This window comes from Pleurodeles waltl, chromosome 4_1 (genome assembly GCF_031143425.1).
Source record: "Pleurodeles waltl isolate 20211129_DDA chromosome 4_1, aPleWal1.hap1.20221129, whole genome shotgun sequence".
Classification (NCBI taxonomy): domain Eukaryota; kingdom Metazoa; phylum Chordata; class Amphibia; order Caudata; family Salamandridae; genus Pleurodeles; species Pleurodeles waltl.
In genome coordinates, this window is record NC_090442.1 from 664,877,761 (window position 1) to 664,899,241 (window position 21,481).

Below are 21,481 nucleotides of genomic sequence, written 5' to 3' on the forward strand. Positions count from 1 at the left end.
CCAAGTAAGGCCCTTAGTTACTAGAGTACACCTCTGCCCCAATGTTGGGGAATAGATCCCAGGTTCCTGTTCAAAAGTCCACATGTTGGTCACAAGACCACATCCTCTTCCCAATGTTTGGGTTTAAAACCCAGATTCCTCTTCCAAAGTCAAATTCTTAGTCACCAGACCACATCGACCCAATGATGTGGAAACACTGGACGAATGTAGTCTGAGTGCAAGTGACAGGGAGATCCACTCCTTGCTTACAATTGCAAATGTTATGACTTTTGAAATGAAATTAAGTGCTGGAAACGACTGGAGGAAAAAGCTGAAAAAGGATAAATCTGAAACATAATGGACAGCTTTACACTTAAGATTAAATAGAGGGAGGAGCCCATTCCATTAAATGCAAGCGTGTTTAAGGAAAGCAATTTGTGCAAGTTGCTAGTGCTCTGTGCGCTGATACCATCTGTCACGCAACTGCTTCCAAAGATGCTCCCTGCACAGCTCCAGGGTGGGTGCGATCTGCTTCCAAAGATGCTCCCTGCACAGCTCCAGGGTGGGTGCGATCTGCTTCCAAAGATGCTACCTGCACAGCTTCTCTGATGGATGTGAGCTGCTTCCAAAGATGTTCTCTGCACAGCACCTAGATAGATGTGAGCTGCTTCCAAATATGCTCTGTGCACACCAACTTGGGTGAATGCGGGCTGCTTCCAGTCTCCCTGCACAGCTCCTGTGCGTATTCGAGCAGCTTCAAAAGAAGCTCTCAGCGCAGCTCCTCTAGTGGATGTGAGCTGCTTCCAAAGATGCTCCCAGCACAACTCCTCGGACGGATGCGAGTTACTTTCGAACATGCTCTCTGCACAGCTCCTCGGGTGGATGCGAGCTGCTTTCAATTATGCTCTCTGCACAGCTCCACTGACGGATGCGAGTTACTTTCGAACATGCTCTCTGCACAGCTCGTTGGATGGATGCGAGCTACTTCCGAAGATGCTCTCTGCACAGCTCCACTGGTGGATGCTAGCTGCCTTCTGGCCGCTAGATGGCAAAATACCCAATTTTCAAACCGCCTCTGAAACGGAACTATTTGTCTTGCAGGCGAGAGAAGTGGTGTGTCCAAGATCTTACTGTGCGGTGCAGAGGAAAGCCGTGATCACATCGCTTGACTCCTAGTTCCAACAGGTGATGAGCTATGCACTATCATCTCATTGTGGTCAGTGCTCACTTTTAACGTGCCAGTTTCCGATGTATCCATGCCAGGCTAAATGCACTTCAAGCAGACGAACTCTGCAAAATGCAACAATAATGGGTTCATTTGCAGCATTACTCGTGAGTGCAATCTGACCGACCTTCCCCGGGCCCCTGACACAATTTGTCGTCATCAAATCCTGAGTGTGGGGACCACAGACCCAATGGCATCTCAATACGGTAGAGACGAACAAGCGTTGTTGCATACTAAATACATGGCAACAAAAGGTGCATAAACCAAGAGCTGGAACAGATGCGGCTGTGAATGGCCCTCTTCGAACCACTCTGTGTCATAATATGAGCATTCGTGTAGCGCCTTTCTGCTATTTGCACGGGCTTGCAGCGCTCCAGCAGTCCTTTTGACTGCAGACCTGTATGGTATGTGTGACGAGCGATGTGTTGAGTGATGCGAGATGTTTTAAATGAACAGCCATGTCTAAGCGGAGTTTGAGGTGTGTGTTTGTGCCAGGGCGAGTCAGCCATCGGACACCAAAGCGCATCTCAATTCCCGCCAGGGTGAGGGTTTCCCAACGGCCAGCCGGTTGTGTTGGATTGTGTACCTGAAAAGATGTATCGACATCGGCAGGCTGTGAGGCAAACGTGTCACACACAGCTACAGCACACACTAAGCGCGTTAACCCGCTTCGCTACTTCACGAACAAGTGCAGTGAGCCACTGACCTCACGAATAAATTATCGACTGTGCGGATGGAGGTCGGTCTCAGCTGTGCCCCACACACTGTGTGAACTTGGACAAACCATTATCTCCCACCTATTCACTTCCCCTGTCTTCTCCAAACTAACAGGACGTGCTTAGAAACGGGCTCAACGCAACGCCGTGCTTTATATTTGAAACAATCGTAAAATACATAAACGCACATCCATGTGAATCTGCCTCGTCCTCACTGTAAGCACGAGCAGTGAATCACTTTACCAGAAGTGACTGCCAGGAACTATATTAACAGATCAATACAGGCGCTACTGCCATTCCAGCATAGAATGAAATGAACGGATCCAGACACAAGAGCCACAGACTGAGAAGGTGACTGGAAAAATCTCCTAATCTAGTATACACATCTCCACAACTTCAGACGCACTACACAACTCACTTACACAGCATAAGCGCCCACCAAGGCAGTGGCAATCAGAGGCTGCAAAACTGCACACTGGGAACGTGGTCGAGTGTTGAAAATGCGGACTTTGGAACCAGACCCGAGTTAGGATCTCAGCTCCCCGTCACTGTGCGATCCTGGGCAAACAGTTCCTCTCCCTGCGCCCAGGGCTCCTTCGGTGGCATCAGTGGAACGGTTCAGTAATGTATTTAACGACCTACTGATCACCTCATTAAAAAGAAAATGGATGTTTACCTAACATTTATACACCGAATTATCCACCCAGGGCACTGCTAAATGGTAAAAGTAATGTGTTGAAAAAATGTACCATATTCATAGGCAATCTTTACTGTCGAAACACGCCTGTCGTTAGTTATGTAATCAGAGCCAATGCAATGTGTTTAATTGTGAAGTTGACATGCGCTCATCCTTTCAAAAAAGAAAACAGTAAATGACAGCTTGGTTAGAACGCACGGTTCCTGCAGCGAACCTTTTGTTACATTCCCCTCGTCTACACACCTTGCTTGTATTTCGGGGTTTATTCATTCAAAGTCTTGTATGGCGCTAATGAAGTCCTGAGGTTTGCAATGTCAATGCAGCTCGGATCACACAGACCGATGGCCACCGTATTGAGACCATCCACCGAAAGCGTTATATCGCAGCACTTATCGCAAGAATGTCGGCGACATTATATCGTTCACCGACCACATGACAACCATTGGCGACATTATATTGCGTAGGCACTATATGGAAAGACTATCACCTGGATTATGCATAGATCACATCACGACAGTGTCGGCGACATGATATCGCACAGGCATATCGAAAAGACATCGCGTAGACTAAACACAGACCTCATCATTGCAGTGTCGGCGACATAATGTCGCTCGACAGCCCTCGCCGCGAGATCCCCGGTTTCGGGAGGGGGGAGAGGACACGGTACCTTTAGCGAGCTTCCGCAGGATCTGGCAGCGGCACTTGAAGGAGACGGCGATCATCCCTGCGGGGGGCGGCCCCGGCTCGGCGGGGCCCGCGCTACCTCTCCGGTGGATGCTGCGGGAGCCGGCGAGAGCCCCCTCCGGTGCGCCCTTCCTAGGGGAGCGGGTGGGCGAGATCAGATGCCCGCCATCCTAGCGCGATGACGGCAGTGCCTGCCGGCCTGGCTCGGCGGCAGGAGGGGCAGTGCCGAGGACTGCACGACCCAGGCAGCCGTGCCGAGCCCGCGGGAGGGGGGCCGTGGGGCACCTGCGCGCATTCCCCGGGGCGCCTAGCGCTGCGTGGGGCGCTAGACACGAGTCACCGGGCTTCCCATTCCGCTGCGGCCCGCCGAGGGGCGCACCGTGCGCTTGCAGTGCGCAGGTCAGAGCCGCTCATCCCTCACCCTGCGCCTCTCGCGGAGCACTGAGGGGACCGCGGAGCCTCGCGGAATAGAGAAGGGACCGCGCTGCCCGAGCATCCGCGCGAAAATGCTGATCTCCAGCAAGCAGGGAATTACTGCACGCCTCGAAGCGCCGACAGGGCGAAACGACAGAGCGCGCTAGCGTACCACCGGCACCGTACGACACAAGTACCAAGCGTTAATCACTGCCCTGCCATGCCAACTCTCTAAACATCATTTGTTTTATAGGGCTTTAAACCCCTCCAGAACAGTGGCACAGCGATAATACTTCTATTATCCCAGTCAGTGGTACTCGTTTCACTAGCTCAGGAAAGATGACATGCTGGGCCGACCTCACCATTCCTCAAAGATCATATGACGTGGAGGTTATACAACATACACATTATGGTAGCACATACATTGCACACAGTGCTATCATGCCACATAATTGTACTCCTATCCACCAACCAAAAACCTAATCCAACCAGCGGTGGAAGTGCATGAGAAGTACGGATCAAAGGCGTTAATAAAAAGAACAACTATTCTGAAACTGTATTGTTGGACTTTCACCGAGAGGTAAGTACATATAAAGTAAAAGCGTCCACCTTAAGTGATAAACAAATTAAGGTTCAATTGATCTTCGCAGTGTTGGACACCCTCTCCTTCCTTATCAAACTGAGGCAAGTAAGAGTTATCATTAACCATGCAGGGAAGGTTATGCTTTGCAAAAAACATATGGGAACGGTTTAGCTAAAATTAAAAATCAGCTTGGGAACGTGGTTCCCAACAAATACCACCAACTACAACCTCCGAATCCAAATCACTAGAACACATCCTGCTGCTTAAAAGCAAACCCCCTCTCACTGTTTGTGAACCAGACCTGGCAACTTCTGAACATTAATTGTGTGAGGAGAGGGCGTGGCCTTGGAGGGGGGAGGCTTTGTGCAGAGCAGAGACCGAGGCACTGTCACTCACCACCTTCCCCTACCACAGCAAAGACAACCACAAAACAAATGTCCTGGGAAGGTGTTACAGCCCGGAATGGGCATCGGCTGCTCAGAGACGTCAACAACCACCCCCACCCATCCATCCATCCATCCATCCATCCATCCGTCCGTCCGTCCATATATCATCCATCCATCCATCCACCCACCCCCCACTCATCCGTCCATCCATCCATCCATCCACTCATCCATCCATCCAGATGTTTTGGCATTTGCTCACAGATCGCTAGACTGCTGTGTGACAGAAGTAACTCAAAGTGCTTCTCCTTTCGTCATGGGTGACTAACCCTCACATGACCAGGTCAGTAGCAGCTGATGCATAATAAATGGGTGCAGGACTTCTGGTCTTCGACTGGCTGGAGAGACAGCCTACTGGCTCTCCCTGTGTAAATCCATGTAGTCTTGGCAACTGCCTCTGCCAATTCATCTTTGAGTGTAAGATTTGGGTGTGAGTAGCGCTTGGGTGCAAGATAGGTGGATGCCCTCATTTTATTTCTTGTATGTATGTAGTCTCTAAAGTTCCAGGGTGTTCACAGGGTTTTGTAGTAGTTATAGCCGCTGCTTCCCTATCTCCTACCTGTCCCCTTCTGCTGTTCCTTCTCCCCCACCCTGCAGAAAACAACTGTAAAGCCAAGTCTGTGTGTTTTGGTTGGAAATCACAAACATAAATGGAGGCAGAAGTACTCCCTAAACCAAACACGTTCCAACAGGCCAGCCTTGGTCTGAGAGGGGAAATACAAGCGCAAACAGCAGAAGTCAAATGCATAGCTAAGGCCACGCACCTACACAGAGAGGTGGCTGCTTGGCCAACTACCCGGATTCTGTGTCCTATGCTGCTGAAGTGCAACCCCAGCATTTTTCAGTTCGTATGCCAGTCCCCTAAACAGGGTTGTCCCTTACATCTGTGTGGAGCATTGATGCGGCAAGCTCACGTGTAACATCTGTGAGGAAGGGGATCGTGGCGTGTGTCTCTTACATGTGGCTGTGACTACAAATAAAACCATTTTGAGTTCCTGAAGCAAAGTGGTACAGAAGATGGAGGATGGCGCAAGCCCCAGGAGGCAATGTGAATTGTAGGGTTCTTTCAGAATATTCCTAAGGTCATTGTAGTGTACAAGACTCTAGGGTGCAGAAGGAATAAAATGTACTGGGAAACTCTCCTGCTCTTTCCTGATCGAGTTTTCCCTGGAAAGATATCCCATCACAGGTTAGCTGGTGGTTATGTGTGGCAGCCTCTCCCTCCTTTGTGCCCTTTGAGTTTGCCATGACAGGAGACTTCCAACTCTATCCACCATCCTATGGACGCTTGAAGACAAAAACTGCCTGAAAGGAGTCCTGAAGCTGGACTCTTGAAGTACACAAACGCTGCCTGTAATCTTAGTATGAAGATGGGACAGAAACTGCCAGCCAGTGTGACAAGATGTCTGTACTAGAACGTGGGTTATAAAATGTAGGGAATAGGAAACTATTTTGAGCTCAAGGGCTGGGGTACTGACTGCCAACTTTCCTTTGCCATTTTTGGCAGCAGAAATCTAGAAGTCAGCTAGAAGAAGTTGCTTAGGGGCTTCTTTGAAAGAATGAGCCGACTGCTGAGGAGGGACATTGGAGGTACCCTTGGATGAGGAAGATATGGCCTAGAAGAGGGACATAGTGAGGGAGCAGAACTGAATCTGCCCGCTGCGAAACAGGGAAGGATTGGTATCGCTCACCCAGTGAGTGAGGCCTGAAAGAGACGAGTATCCCTGCAGCGACAATGACTACAGGGCACTCACGGAAACTATGTCCTTCAAGTGCTTTACAAAAAAAGAACGTAAGCACCTAGAAGCATGGCCACATTCAGCTGTGCCAACTGATGAACCTACGTGCAGAGGACGCACAGGCCCCCAAAAAAGGCATACGCCGCTGACTGATGAGACATTAATTGATGCTTTTCAGTCATCACTGTGACCCGGTGAGGGATCATAGCTTTGCTTGGACAGTGGGCTGGGATCTGGGCCTGATAAAAATCCAGTGAAGAGAGAATCATAGGACCAGGACCCTACAACAGGCTCTCCGTGACCAGCATTGGCTCAGGTGAGAATCACCTGACTAGGCCTGCATACATGCATTCTATGCAGACCCCGGTAGTGTTGGCAGGGCCGAGGCAGAGTTAAGGTGAGCTCTGCGTGGATGCCACCTGGAGTGGCACAGCCTCTGTTTCACTCTGGCAACCGCGGGCTTCGCCTGCTCTACAATGACAACCAAAGGGAAAGATATACTGTGTAATTTGGAGTACCACAACTGAGGGATACTATACTTTGAAGACTAAGTATTCCCGACTCTTGGGCCACAGAAAAATCTCGTGAACATTAGCCAAATAATTCTGCATTGCACTTTCCTACCATTTGAAATACGTTTTAGAAAAGCAACCTATGCGGTCTGCAAATTCACTGTAATTTTATGAAGGACTGGAGTACCAACTGAAATGCTCTCCTATGATTAGGCGCCTTATTGCATTGTGTTACAAGTACAGTACGTTTTTCATAAAATAAAACACTGCCAGGACATTGATTTGATTAACTGATATTAGATGCTCTATTGAGTGCTGGGTCTCTAGCCCCACACCACCTCCCTGAATCAGCGTTCTAATGTTTGATCCCAATACCCTGTGGATCACCTGCTAAAGTAGTATACTTGGTGCTCAATCTTCGTTCCATAATGGGGTAAAACCCCAGGATAGCAGTGGTAAAAGGCTCCGATTGGTAGAATTTGGGCTGGATCACCCGTCTGCCATGGAACTCCTGAAATGTTCCAACGAATGTTAGCGAGTGGTAGTAGATCACTAAATTTCTTGTAGAAGCCAGATTGGAACAAGGAAGTCTGAAAAACCTGTCCATAGATGAGTTAAAGGAGAAATGTTGTGATAGGGGCTGGGAGGCTTTAAGGTCCAGTGGTAGATTATTATAAATTTCATGATAGATCAATGGGATAAACAGGTTCTTACAGAAAAGAAGAAGACTGGAGGAAAATTCGGGGGAGGTGGTGTGGGGCGGTGGAGAAGCGTGCCACAGAGGCAGGCTCTCAGAGTCCTATGGCGCAGACATACTCTACACCATCCCCCAGATCGTATTTTTTTTTTTTTTTTTAGAGTTCCCGTTTGATGGTCTCCCATCCTCATCTCTAGGGTACCAAACCCCTGTAGCGGAGATCACTCCCTTAGGTATGTTGGACTTAGCTGAGACCCTGAAAGTCAAGCTAGCACTTTAGGAGGCCAATGGAGAGAGGAAGGAAAAGGCTATAGAGTGTGAGAGGGAGAAACTCGGGTTCGCCTACCAGTAAGAAGAGGAAGAACAGCGAAAGGTTAGACAGGATGAGTGGGTCTGGGAAGAAACAAGCAGGAAAAAGAGAGGCAGAAGAAAGAAATAGATAGGGAACTGGTCTGTAAGCCAATGGCCATAGAAAAAGATGCTCAGATTGCCAGCAGGAAAAACAAGTTAGCTCTGGGGACGCCTCTAAGTCTGAGGAACCCACCGTTAAAGTACCAAAAGATATGGGTGCCAGGCACTGACATTTTGGGAAGGTCTAACAGTTCTGAGAATGCAAGTAAGGTACTGAATTATAAGGTCACGTCAGCAACTGTACAGCATTGCCTCCCTGTTGAAGAGATTCAGGTTGTTGGAAGACTGCATAGGAATGAGAGTTTGACATATAGGTGTATGAAGGAAGCTCTGAGCAGACCATTTGGGTTGAAGCCAGTCCAGTAATTGCATAGGTTCCAGAAGAACATGAGGACAGATGCAGTTCTGTTTGAGTCCTGGATCCTTGACTTAGTGTGAGAGAAGAATGAAATGTTGGTGAAATGGATGAATTTGAAGGGTTACCCATCACCTTAATGAACTGGTGGTAGCAGAGTGACTGAGGGATGGGAATTCTACTACACTCAGACACCCCTGGTCTGAAATAACTAAAACAAATCCAGAGAAACCTGCTGTGTTGGCTGGCAAGTGGTTAACTATCCGAGTGATCAAGGGGAAGGAGCAGCATAGTTCCAAGCTGAAGGGGAAGTTCCCCAAAGAATGGTCTCAAACTGAAAGGGAAGGGCCAGAATAGGTCACATAGGTCCAGGCTGAGAGAGATTCCTATGAGGACCTGGATTCGATCAGAACCACAAAAGAAGGAAGGGGAGAAAAGGAGACCCCGTCTTCATCCAAGACAGTGACATGTTTTTGGTGCCACTAGGAAGGGCATTACAATATGCACTGTGCAGTTAGGGACCCAACATCAGTCATTTTTAATAGGCAGTGTGCTATCTGTAGAGATAGGTACCCAAGAGAGCTTAGTTGCACTCAACCTCGTTGACATTGACATCAGGGGAAGTGATCCAGATCCTCTCAATGACATTCACTCAAACACCACTGGGTTTGAAAGTGTGGGAGGTACCAGTGGGAATAAAGTTACTGCCTTAAGGGATACTGGCACAGGGAAGGCAAAGGTTGAAAGTATCTCAAACATTGACAATGATCTGGTAACCAGGGGGAAAGACATGGAGTGCCTGCTCACCAGAGTTAAGGTAGAAGTCAACAAGAAAAGGCCATGGTCAATGTAGGGGTGTGAGAGAAACAGGATGCTAGGTTTCTGCTTGGAAATAACCTTATTGCACCCAACCTACTGCCTGAGCCGAGGCCTGCGTGACCTGAACAATGGCAGCTATTACAGCTGTGCCATGGCCACAGTCTGATGGACTTAGAAGGCAGATGTGATCACTCCTGGAGTGGAGGTATCAGGAGAGTGTAGTGTGGGTGCTTTGCGCTCCTCGTCTCTGCTGTAGATGGATAGAACAAGACTGGGAGTTAAACCATGTGTTGAAGTCTGGGTCACTGCCAAAGAGGCTGGTGTTGCTAGCTGCCTATCTCATGAAGAGTTTAGCCAGGTACCAGGAGAATGCTCTACTGTGGGGCGGACTTACACAAGGTGGCCCAGGATCAAGGTACCCCCCTGAGTGTCTGTTAAATAAAGCATGGTCTGGGAGGAGGGGCTGCTGCATGGTGAGCCCCTGCACCCAGATTCCAGAGCCAGCAAGAGACTGGCAGTTCATCAGTACATAGAAACCTTCTACTGTTGCTGTCCAAAGATGTACCATTAGCTGGACAGCTGGGCATCAAAAGGACCAATAACCGGTTAGACCTTTGCAATCACATCCAACATCCTCTCTGTAATTAGTGGATTGGTTTAGAAAGGTTAGTGTAGTGGTAGATACAGGAATGTACAGCCTTCTCTATTGGCCTGTCCTAAATTCAGCTTGTCATAATGAGGAAGTTCACCATGGGGGACAGCACCCCCCCCCAACCCCCACACCTCTCAGTCTGCCATGTTTTCAGGCATCCAGGACAGCCGTGTTATTGAAATGGCAAGAGGAAAGATAACTCTTGTCTATGACGCATACTGATTGCGGTCAGCTGTTGGAGGACATTATTTCATTTATTCCTGTGACTTTTCTTGGAACTGATGATGTTGCTGTGTCGGTCCTGGAGAGCGCTTTTGAACAGAGTATTCTGTTCTAACCTCATATCGTGTTCAGGGTTGCTCTGCCAAAATGGGACTTTTTGGTTGTGAATCTTTAGTTTAAAAATCCATGTCTTTTTACTTCCTTTCTGAACCTCCAATGGCCTTAAAGGTAAGGAGGGCCACGAGTACACGTCTTGGCCGGATTGACCAGAATTTATTCCTAGTGGCAGGGCTCTTTTTGGATTAGAGACCAGAAACGGGGTACAGGCCTAAAATGTGTCCACCCAGAGGGATGGCTATCTGCTTGAGGCCCCAGGGGACAGGGCAGGGCTCACTTGCATTGGCAGAGAGGTATGTGTGAAGTTTCCTCTCTTGGAACAGTCTGACGACAACCTTCCATGTAAAGGAGCGCCATACTGCAAAGCGTCAGACCACAGCCACCCTTCAGGAGCAAACCTCTTAGCCTTATCAGTTAAAGGGCAACTCAGACCTGACACAGGCAACCTCTGGTCCTTAACACTGGGCGGACCCATCCTCGACTTGTGCTGCAGCCGGATGCGAGCAGAGAGGGCCCTGTATGAGCCTTTACCTGTAAGTGTCACAATTCCTCGAAGACAAGTGGTTACCAGCTAGGGATACACTGGAGTGCGAGGACAGATGGACTCATAAACTGCAGATGGGGACAACGGGATGATGGGTAGCTTCAGGCCTGCATGGGATTCTTTCTCATTATATATGTGTAATAACAAATTTACTTGTGTATGTTTCTTCTCCGGATTGGCCAGAATTCAGTCCCAGCAGCAGAGCTCTGTGCTGGGCTAGAGACAGGACTACGGTAAGTAGTAACATAGTTTATATCCACGTCTCTCTGTCTGTCTGTCTGAGGGCTCGCCTGACAGCTCACAACACATCTGTAATGTACACATGTCCAAGGTTGCAACAGCCCGCTGATAACAGTCTCTTTAAGTTCCTGGCTCTCTCTGCACACAGCATGTATCACTGACATTTTGAAAGTTTAGACCATAGAAGACTGGGCCTTGCTAGCTAGGCCCTGGTACAATTGAGTTGCTTATGGTAAAATTTAGGTCTTAAATAACAAAATCGGGGTAGGTTTGGCACTTTAAAAAGCTCCCATATAAGGTGTCTGACTTTCAGGCCACATTTTATTATCTTAAAATCAGACACGTGGATGGTGCATGGACACCCGGCATCCCACATCGGGCTTCACGAGAACATGCTGCGCAGAGCAGGGATGCTGGGAAGTTCCAGAACATGGGGGGGTTGGCTGAGAGCTCATAACTCGTGGTCTGGGGTTTCTCGACTCAGCGAAGACACTATCAGAGGTGACTGGACAAAAGGAAACACTTTGGCCAAGTTCGAGAGCCCCAAATAAAGCCTGAACATAAACCCTACACCTAACTCAACTATACTCTGTTAGCCAAGATGGCCAGCCGGAACAAAATAAATTATCTCCAGACCAGGAGGCAGAAGGTAATTAAATTTTTTTTCTCTTAGCTTCGTATTTACATTTACTGTAATCTGTCATTTAGCGTCCTCTACCTACAGTTGCCACACCAAAATTCCCTGTTGCTCTCTCTGATCAAAAATCGCTCATGTTTAGTTTTTGTACTCATTACTCCTACTTTCCGTCTAGAATGTTTGTGCCAGTAGTATAAATAAACTCCTTTTCATTGTGTAAAACTTTCTTATCCCCATACATTATTTGTCTCACTTTTACGAAAGAATCTTACAACCTTTTTCGGACACTTCAGGCTGGTGCTGAAAACTCTCACACACTGAGGGTGAGAATATGGCTTGATACCGCAGAGAACGCGGGGGCACCCCTGAAAATAGCTTGCTTTCAAAACACATGGTTAGGGGCGCCTCAAAGAGAAAGGTGAGAGAGGAAGGTAAGATGAAGAAAAAACCCTCTACGTGGCCAAAACCCCAACTTATTACACATATATTAAAACATCGGAGTTTATATGTGTTCTTGTACTTCCCTCACTGCGATTAGACACAGTGGAGAAGACCAAGTATGTCTATCTCCGGACGCCGAGTGTAACAGGTCACCCCCAAAGATAAAGCCCAACTCCTAAAAACAAAATTATCCCGATATACCACCCGCCCCTAAAAAAACGGAAGTACCCCGACCCCAACCTTTAAAAACTACCCCGATACCACCAACCCACCCTGAGCCCTAAAACCGACCACCACTCCCAATAAAACCCAACCCCTAAAAACAAAATTACCGCAACCTCCCCACCCCGTCCCTCAAAACAGAAGATACCATGACCCTCCACCTTTAAAAACTAACCCAATACCCCCCACCCACCCTGCACCCTAAAACTGACCTCTACTCCCAAAAATAAAACTACCCAACCCCTAAAAACAAAATTACCCTACCCCTAAACACCCCCCCCACCCCCCACCTGCCCTAAATACAACAATGGTAAACTATTGGTAGGCTCTAACCACGATACGCTAACAAAATGTCTTTCAAAAGTCAGCACATGTTCTGTCTAAGATGAGAATTAGAAGCAACCTCCTGTAAAAATAAACAAAACAAAACATGAAATAAAATCCGAAATGGAAACAAATATGGTCTTATCCAGCCCTATCACTAAAGAAGTCTACTTTTTGGGGGGATGTCAACTTCTGCACAAGCAAAATGGGGTTACTCACGGGAAAAATACCTAAAGGCTTAAGTGGATGACCCCCTACCCCACGCAGTGTGCTGTGGTGGATGGAAGCAAAATGTGAATGCCACTTGAATGGATTAATGATGGACAATAACTGTAATCTCTTCAATGTATGTACGCATTTGTAGCATGATTTTTCTGGAAAATATTAGGCTAACAATTCATATAAAGCTGTTGCCAGCCATGGCTAAAAATTAAAATTAAATATTATGACTGAAAGCCGATGAAATGTCCAATGTGTTTTATCAATCCCTACTGCTAGTTACTTCAAGGCCTGGTAACAGTTCATCTAGAACTAATGACGGACTGTATATTTTATTAAGAATCGTAATTAAATGTGAGCAATGTGACACACTGGGCTGGGCCAGACCCACGTGTTTGTGGCTAGACACTGTGCTGTACAACCTACAGCCATTAACTGACTTCTATTGGTTTCGGACTGATGGCAGAATGAAAAAAAAAAAAGCACTATCAAATCCAAAAAGGTCTGGCCTTGGCAAGCGTACATTTTTTTGCAAACGTATACTACATAAAAACATAGGGTAAATGTATAAAAATAAAGGAGCTGCCCAGCACCCAAGGCACACCATCCCTGGCACTGAAGCACCCTTCTTTCCAGGCAGCAGTGTGCAAGTGATCAGTCAAAATGCCACCACTCACAGTGCAGGAGAGCCCACAGGTGAAGTGGCACGCTCCATTACTTCAGCTGTATGCTGTGGTGAGCTATGCTGTGGTGAGCAGAAGCAACATCTGAATTACAGCTGAAGAGACCAAAGGGTCAAAAGAGCTGATCCAAAATCCCCTGTATTTATGTTTGATTGTTTGTGGTATTTTTATTATGATTTATTTGGGAGAGAGGAGGCTCGCAGGCAGTTAAACATGCCTTTAGGCCTAACCTAAAAAGTAGCAGCTACTTCAGAAATGGATTTCTGGCCTTGAGTCCTACTAGCTTCACAAACAAACTTACAACCGATCAACCTTCCTGCCGTCTCCAGTCATCTTTGCTAGGCCACCTTGAAATTATCCCAGGGTCTGGAGGTGGCTGACGATTCTAGGTTTTGGGATCCCTCTGTGGATCTCTCTTTGTAGCCAAATAGCTAACAGTCCTCTAGCAACATAATACAGTTGCAGAAAATATATTTCATTGGCTTTTCTGTCACTATCTAACAAGCAGCATGTTTTTGTAAGCAGGTTAAAATGATCTGGAGACTTTTCTTGATATGCATAACACCTAAATAACATATAACATAGGATAACCTAAATATATAAATATGGTTTTCAAACCCCTGTACAAACTAACACTGATGCGTCCTCAAACAGTGATGGCAGCTATTTCTCAGCCAAGCAAATCTGGAAACTGGCAAGGCGATAGCGACAAGTCTTTCTCTATGTAGATCTGATGGAGGGCTGGTGAGGGGTCCGAAGAGCCACCAGGATTGGAAGGTCACACCTTACCAATACATGTCCGTGGGCATTCAGGCAATTTTGCAGTTTGCTGGTGACTCAGGGAATCCATATTTGAACAAATGGCTTCAGAGGTGGTGGCCTTGTGCAGTCAACGGCGGTGAGCGGTAATGATCTCATTCAGTATAGATGAAGGTCATGGGTGTGCTGGAATAGGGTGGTAATGCCTTGAGGTTTCCCGCTTCACCGCTCTCTTGTCGCGCTCACCGTGTCACTTCAGGATAAAGAGGTTTAAGGTTGTATCGTTCACGGAGCGCACACCGCGAGGAGCGCAAGTGCATTTATTGGATGCACAGGCAGGGATTGCAGAAGGGATGAAATATGCAGCACTAAAGCTGTACCTTCCTATAGCCGCCTTGTCCTTCCAGAAAATGACTCCTTTACTGCATCTCGGACGAGGCAATGAAATCCCAATTTCAATACTTAAAATTCGTTGAAGGCACCAGCGATCTTACTTTCAATCCCCAGGTTTTACTAGGATGTCGTCAAGGTAGAACACATTGATTTACCATGCGCAATCCATCTACCTTTTCACGTGATCACGGGATCCGGTACAGAGGCATTTGCAGAATACCAAGCAGTGCCCCTGTTTTATATACATAGACCTGCATATCATTAGTGTGTTACAGGACGCTGCTAACTCGTCCAAGATGGCCGTTTCAATGCAATGGAATGCCTTGTCCTATAGACCGTGATTGACCTGCTGTGGCAGCTCTGACGGAAGACCTAATTTGCACTGCCAATGGGGTTGGTCTTTGCCTCTGTGAGCACATATCACAAGCACATTTCTCCTTGTCTACCCGCCTCAGTTCCTTTTAAAATGCTCCCTTCAGACCATGCTTTTGCGTTCAGGTAAGCTCTACTATGCAGAAAATTGATTCCTCCATAGACTAGAGTTTCAGGGGAATCCAGTTTGTGTTGATCCATAAGTGGCCGTAGAGGTCTTGGTGTCCTCCTTCAGAATGACAGAGTTTCAGCACTCATTGACATATTTTTGTTTAGATACCGGAACAATTACATTATTGCTGGGGTTTAATCCTCATGAATCAAGCAACCAAATGTGTATGGAATGGGGCATCATGTCAAAATGCTGCAGCAGACTTCAAATGTGTTGTTGCACATAGCAACCATTTCCACTATCTTAAGCATTGCTGCACCATTCTGTGGGAAAGAATGCACATGAGCAATGAAAGACATCAGTGGTATAAGGCAGTCAGGGGGTGCAGTATGTTATAGGCAGTGACAGGCAGGAAAGTGACAGGGAGAGTGGAAGGCAGGCAGGTAAGCAAGTGTAGGCAATCAAGAAGGAGATGGAGAGCAGGCTGGTGACTAGATCTGGAGGTGCAGGCCGCTGTGGGGTAGGAGGAGGAGAGTGGCAGGTGGTGGAGCAGGGGCACTGAATGTGGCACTCGAGGACAGCAGGTTGACGGAGGGGATGCGGTGAGGTGGACTGATGGCGCGGTGTGTTCCAGGATAAAATAGTGATCCTGAGCATGCTGCAGATGAACTGTGAGAAGGAGCTGCTAGTCAGGACAAAGATGCTGGGCAGGATGTGCATGAAGGGAAAATCAAAAGGGTCATGTGGTTTATTGCTTGTGCAAATGTAAGGCCTGTAAAAAAGATGCTGCTTATCCAACTTCATCCAAAAGACGTGTTCTCGCCAAGTCTCAGTGGGAGCAAACCACTCAACTGACGCAGTGCCTGCTGGCCACGGTACCTGCATTTCAATGTTCACCCCCTGCTTAGATTCAAACAAACTCCAGCTCCTCCATCATGCAATCAGATTTAATGTATGGAAATCGCACCTGTGCACTTTCCATACATAATCAACCATGGGGCAAAAATGTGATTTTATAGACATCATTAATAGAGAAGCATGCTGTGAAATTGCAACTCAAGAAAAATAATAAACTCACCACACATCTTCTAAATAATCGTGTCAGCTGGCACCGGAGAAATGGGTCCATAGGAGGGTTTGGTTGTAATGCAAAGCAAATCCTCCATGTGAATTCCATTTACAGGGCTCTCTCATCTGTGGTCAGGTAAACGACTAGAGGAACTGAGTGCAGGTCATAAAAAATGCACCTGGATCAGCAATTGGTAGTGCCAATATGTTAACAGATACACGGAATAAGTTTTTGATAACTTAGTATAAACTTTCTTTCTAAATCTTTACAGGTGACTCACAGTTGGTGCCTGTAATACAGTGGTCTTCAAACCTTTCGATTCTGCTACCCCTCCCCCTAGTGGAAAAAATAGCATTGGCACCCCCTGACAATATTTAATAATTATTCTATTGAATTGGCAATGTTTAAATCTGTCTAGACCTATTTAAAGATTGCAGTTAAGTTCTGATACTGTTTTAAAAACGCAATCAAATAAATGATGTCAAACATACAATTCTTGTCAAGCAGGCCTTAATAACGTGTAAAAGCATCCACATTGTGAATATTAGAAGCAAGGGTGTTTTTTTTTTTTAAAGGGTATTAGGAGTCCCTCCCTTTAGATACATACTCCCAGCTTGAATATAAATGACAAAACATGTTATTGATGGCCCATTAGAGAGCGGTTTATCTCTGCTGGTTTTAACGCTTAAAACACAGCCCTGTTAGCAGCATAATGCTTCTTTTGGCAAGAGCCTGGTGCCACACCTGGGATCACTTGAGGCCCCCCCAAGGGGGGCCCAAACCCCAGTTTGAAGACCCCTGCTGTAATAGAAGAATATCCAGCGTGCACATAGGCCCTACCACTACCAGGATTTCTGTAACATACAATGAGAGAGCGAGAAGATAGCGAAACCTAGTAGCATCCTCCCTAAGATATGCTGAAATCACATACAGGCAACTAAGGGCCTGATTTAGATATTGGTGGACGGGTTGCTCTGACTATAATAGACGATAATGGGATTTAGATTTCAGCAGACGGGATACCAGTGACTGTTGAGACAGAGTAATACATCTGCTAATATTTAAATCAGGCCCTAAGTTTGGATCATAAGGTTGGTTCCATAAGAAATCCAAAGATTGTGGAGTACGCCTCACCCGCTATGTATTGTGGCATGCTTCATCAGGATCCTGTCAGCATATTTTTTTATTTTTACATAGATCTAAAGACTGATCCTTTAGTGGGCCTGCAGGTTGGGAGGTGCAGAGACCTTTTTCGGGGGAAGTCCGGAGAGCACAGCGGAAACTCACATAGAAAAGAGGTGTTCGTTTCAAGGTGGGGACTGAGCTTTGAGTAGCCTAGAGTTGAGAGATGGGAGGCAGTAGCCATAGTTTGTTGCATATATCGAGTAAACAGAATGAACCAAGATATATGATTTAAAGAACTCAATTACCACGCTTCTGAGTAACCGAAACAGACCACATATGTGAAGACGTGTTTGTTATGCTAGTGAATCTTCTCCATTTTAAAGATATCAATAAGGGGACTTCTATACCATACTATCAAATGTATACTAATATGGTCTGTAGTAGAGAAATAACTCTATTTAGTTTACTTTTAGTGCCAATAAAACATACTCTGCATCCACAGCTGAGCTCAGATCTTTGTGTGACAGCTATAGAGAGATGCGAACACTGCAACCAGAAGGACCTAATACCATCGAAGAGCTGACTCTCTAGCTGTGATTGCTGGACATTAGTAAATAGAAGATAAAATATGTTGGCTGAAGCAAGGGATGGAAACTTACATCAAAGTGGTGGGGGTCAATGCTTTCAACTGCAGAGAAAGCAATGTTTAGTGAGGTGTTACCATTGATTATTGGTTGACTTGAGTGGAGGTCCTGCAGTAAGGACCACTGGCGGGGCCGGACTGGGAACCCAAAGCAACCCTGGCAATTTTGTCTGACCACCCCTTGGGCGGGGTGCAAGAGCAAAGCCTCCACCCTTCCAGCCTCCAGGGAAAACGCCTGACACCCGCTACGGCTAGTCCGGCCATGACCCCCGAGGCAAGAAACATGCTTGTTGAGCAGAAACTGATGTAATCCCGAGCCATGTCTTTAGTTTGTGGTATGCAGAAATCAAGAATGCAAGGCAATGTACGGAATAGCTTATCTGAAACATACATAGCCTTCAAGACACTTGCACAGTTCATGTTCCAAACTGCTGCTGTGCAAACTATCTACAAAAGAAGCAGCACTAAAGTGATGCTAAAAATTCTTTGGTGAGAGCAATGCTTGTTGTGTTACAAATCATTGAAAAATGTTGTTATAAAAAAAAATGATGCTAAAAATGCAAGGGTCATCAACTACCGAGAGGGTTACTAGTCCAGCAATCGCTATCAAAGCGCAGGGCCTGACAATAGTTGTGACAGCATCTCTGCTACTCTTGCAGTAACGAACTAGCAACGTGGATCCATCAGGGAGAGGTGATCAATGATTGCTGCAGTTTGTTACCGGGTCAGTTTCGCGTGTCCCGGGTGCATTAGGCGGCAAGGTTGAGACAAAGCCAAGAACTTGCTCGACGTGTCTGGTTATTCTGCGTGGTCACGACCAGTGCTTGCGTATCTCATATCAGTATCCTAAATATCGAACAGCATCAATCGCAGGGCAATGCGTCTGAAAAAAATCCATTTGGCAGCTCCATCGAGCATAGAGACTCCTGCAGCCGCCAGAGGACAAAATCAATGCACTGCGGCTGCCTTATTGTTGTCATTTCCGCTCCACTTAGAAGGCTTCCTTTCCTGGAGTTTTTACTGTGGCCTTAACAGGCAGCTTCACAAGAAGCAGGCATGCACAAGATTATTAAGAGCACGTCGGCATCGCCCTTTCTCGCATGTACAGTCATTAACACTACAGAGGCAGGGATGAAACTGGCACCAATGATTTGCACCCGGTTTAGTAACAAAGCCTGTTAGGAGTTGAGCACACATTTTGCCTGCGCCTGGATTTTCTCAGATACTTACTGCCAGCTTCTTACTGGTGACTAACAGCCCACGCAATAGATAAATGGAACAGAGAATGGATGTTAAAAACTTTTACACAAGTTACTCCCTATATTTATCATAAATGTGTTTTTCAGGAGCATAAACATACTCACTATGTGGCACATTGCTTTTGCATCAGCAAATTACACAATTAGCCTCCCTGTTCCAATGCTGTGCCTTTCTTAGCCTTTTGCAGCCCAGCAGCCCCAATGGACAACTACATATCTAGCTTTCCTTTAATTCGAAAACTCCTTTACATGCCCTCGCTGAGCCACCTTGATACTTTTAATTGTATTCATGTGGCCCTAAAAACCCCAGACGAGGCGACAAAGTGCTTTATGGCCAGTAGTACGTACTCTAGAACCCAAAGAGGATTAGTGGTGGATTAGTATAGGGAAATGTGAGTTAATTTGAGCGGAGTCTGTTGGTTGGATTGAACAGGACAATTTGATGAATGCTCTCAAAATATGCATGGTTTTCTATCCAGGAGGGGCCTCCTCGCATGATTGTGGATCACAGCGCATTTGGACTGGTGCCCAGTAAGCACTAATATTGACAAAGTGGGTTCCTGATCAAATGGAAGTCCCATTTCTCTCCGGAGTCACCTTCCAGATCCAGGCCCTTAGGTGTCCAAAAAACCCTCAGAGCAGTCTTAGGAAAAGAGGAGGCATTACCTGACATTTACCCCAAACAGTCTCCCTGACACGTCAGTTTCACTCCGAGAGAATTATATTGACAGGTGGCCCCTTAGGATGACGAGAATGGGGTAATTGTGCAACTTGCACAGTCCCTGGGGACTTCAATGATACCTTCGCAGCACTGAGATGGTTGGTAGTCAAGATTCAGGGATTTTTTTTTTACAGCACGCTATCTGCCTCAGGTGTTTGCTGTGTTTAAAGGTGGCAATGCAAACAGCACAAACTGAATTGTGCACGTCTTGCTCGTTGTTTCATAGATTTTAATTAAGGATCCCAATTTGTAATTTGTACCGATCTTTCCATACATAAATACTGATTGAAAACTGTTTGTCTACATTTCTTAGTTCAGTGACAGAGCTCAATGGGAGGGTGGCATCTTTGTTACCTTGCAAAGAGTTGTTCACTTCATCCTGTGGTGGAGTTTGTCCTAGTCTGAGTTTTTGATAGTGAGGATAAAGGCATGAGTTTTTCAGCCCTCGCCCTGGTCATGTTGGACCTGTAAACAAGCTTTGCTCCCTTTGACCACTCTTGCAGATTCCGCACCTGTGAGACAACCACGTCGGCGCAGACAGACAGATTAATGTTGTGCAATCTGTTGGTCACCTATGCAGTACTCGAAGCACCTGGATACAGTCACTTGTGGGAACTTACTCGTTTGGGGTCCCTGAGGAGTCAGTGCTGTGGCCATTTTCTATGAACTTCTAAATCAGGCCCCAGCCGGTTATCTGGAGACGTGGCCGCCAGTGTGGCCAGTTTGTGCTTGAAGACTGCATCTATGTGTTGGCACAAGGCAGTTGAGAAAAAAGCCATCAAGCCCCAACAAACCTCAGAGGAGACCAAGTGCTGACAACGCCTAGCCTCTGCAATGCCTTTTGAATTGGGCAGAGCTTTTTCTAGGATTTCTGCTGCTGTAAACGGAGTCTAGTTCTTCTTTCCACTGGACATGTCCTAATGATGGAGATGTGTCCAGAACTGAAACTGATTTTACATGTTTGCGGGGTTCCTCCACATACGCATGTGTACTGTGTCTTGAATTCTATAGTTGTTGATGACAAATCATGACATTTTCAGATATAGGTTAACCCAGACAAGACGGAATCAGAAATTGTGGGCTCTCAGTCGATGGAGAGTGGGGTTAAAAGTGAGAGCCTTTAACTAAAAGTGTATGTGTTTTTGTCCAGTATTGTTCGTGCCTAACTTAAATATCCTCTTTGGCAGCAGCATGGACATATGTCATTATCTAGACTCAATGGTAAGGAGGGGGTTGTTATGTCTTAAGAGGTATAGAAGTTTGGGCCCCTCGTGGCTCCAGCCATGAAATCATCAATCCACACCTCTATGTCAGCACGCTTCGGCTACAGGACCATCCTTATCCCCAAATGCACAATTCCATTGATGAGCGCTACAGGAGGGAAACGGAGACGAGCCTGTCGCTGCAGCCACGTAACCGGTGTCTTGCGTGATCTTACTGGTGATCTTCCGCA

At 46.7% G+C, this 21,481-nt stretch overlaps 1 protein-coding gene across 20 annotated transcripts in view; it reads right to left on the reverse strand.

Annotated features, from left to right (window-relative positions):
• The window catches only part of GRIP1 (glutamate receptor interacting protein 1), a 1,044,357-nt gene that overhangs the window by 463,495 nt on the left and 559,381 nt on the right, over positions 1–21,481 (reverse strand). The window contains exon 1 of one of the 20 annotated variants that reach the window (XM_069229172.1): positions 3,285–3,839. The exons of 15 other annotated variants lie outside the window; for them this stretch is intronic. In XM_069229172.1, the coding sequence (XP_069085273.1) occupies positions 3,285–3,339 (55 nt within the window). In that variant the 5' untranslated portion in view covers positions 3,340–3,839. Of the gene's footprint in view, positions 1–3,284; positions 3,840–21,481 lie in introns of those variants that run through there. 4 more of the 20 variants (XM_069229167.1, XM_069229163.1, XM_069229154.1 and 1 more) reach the window with 4 other exon arrangements.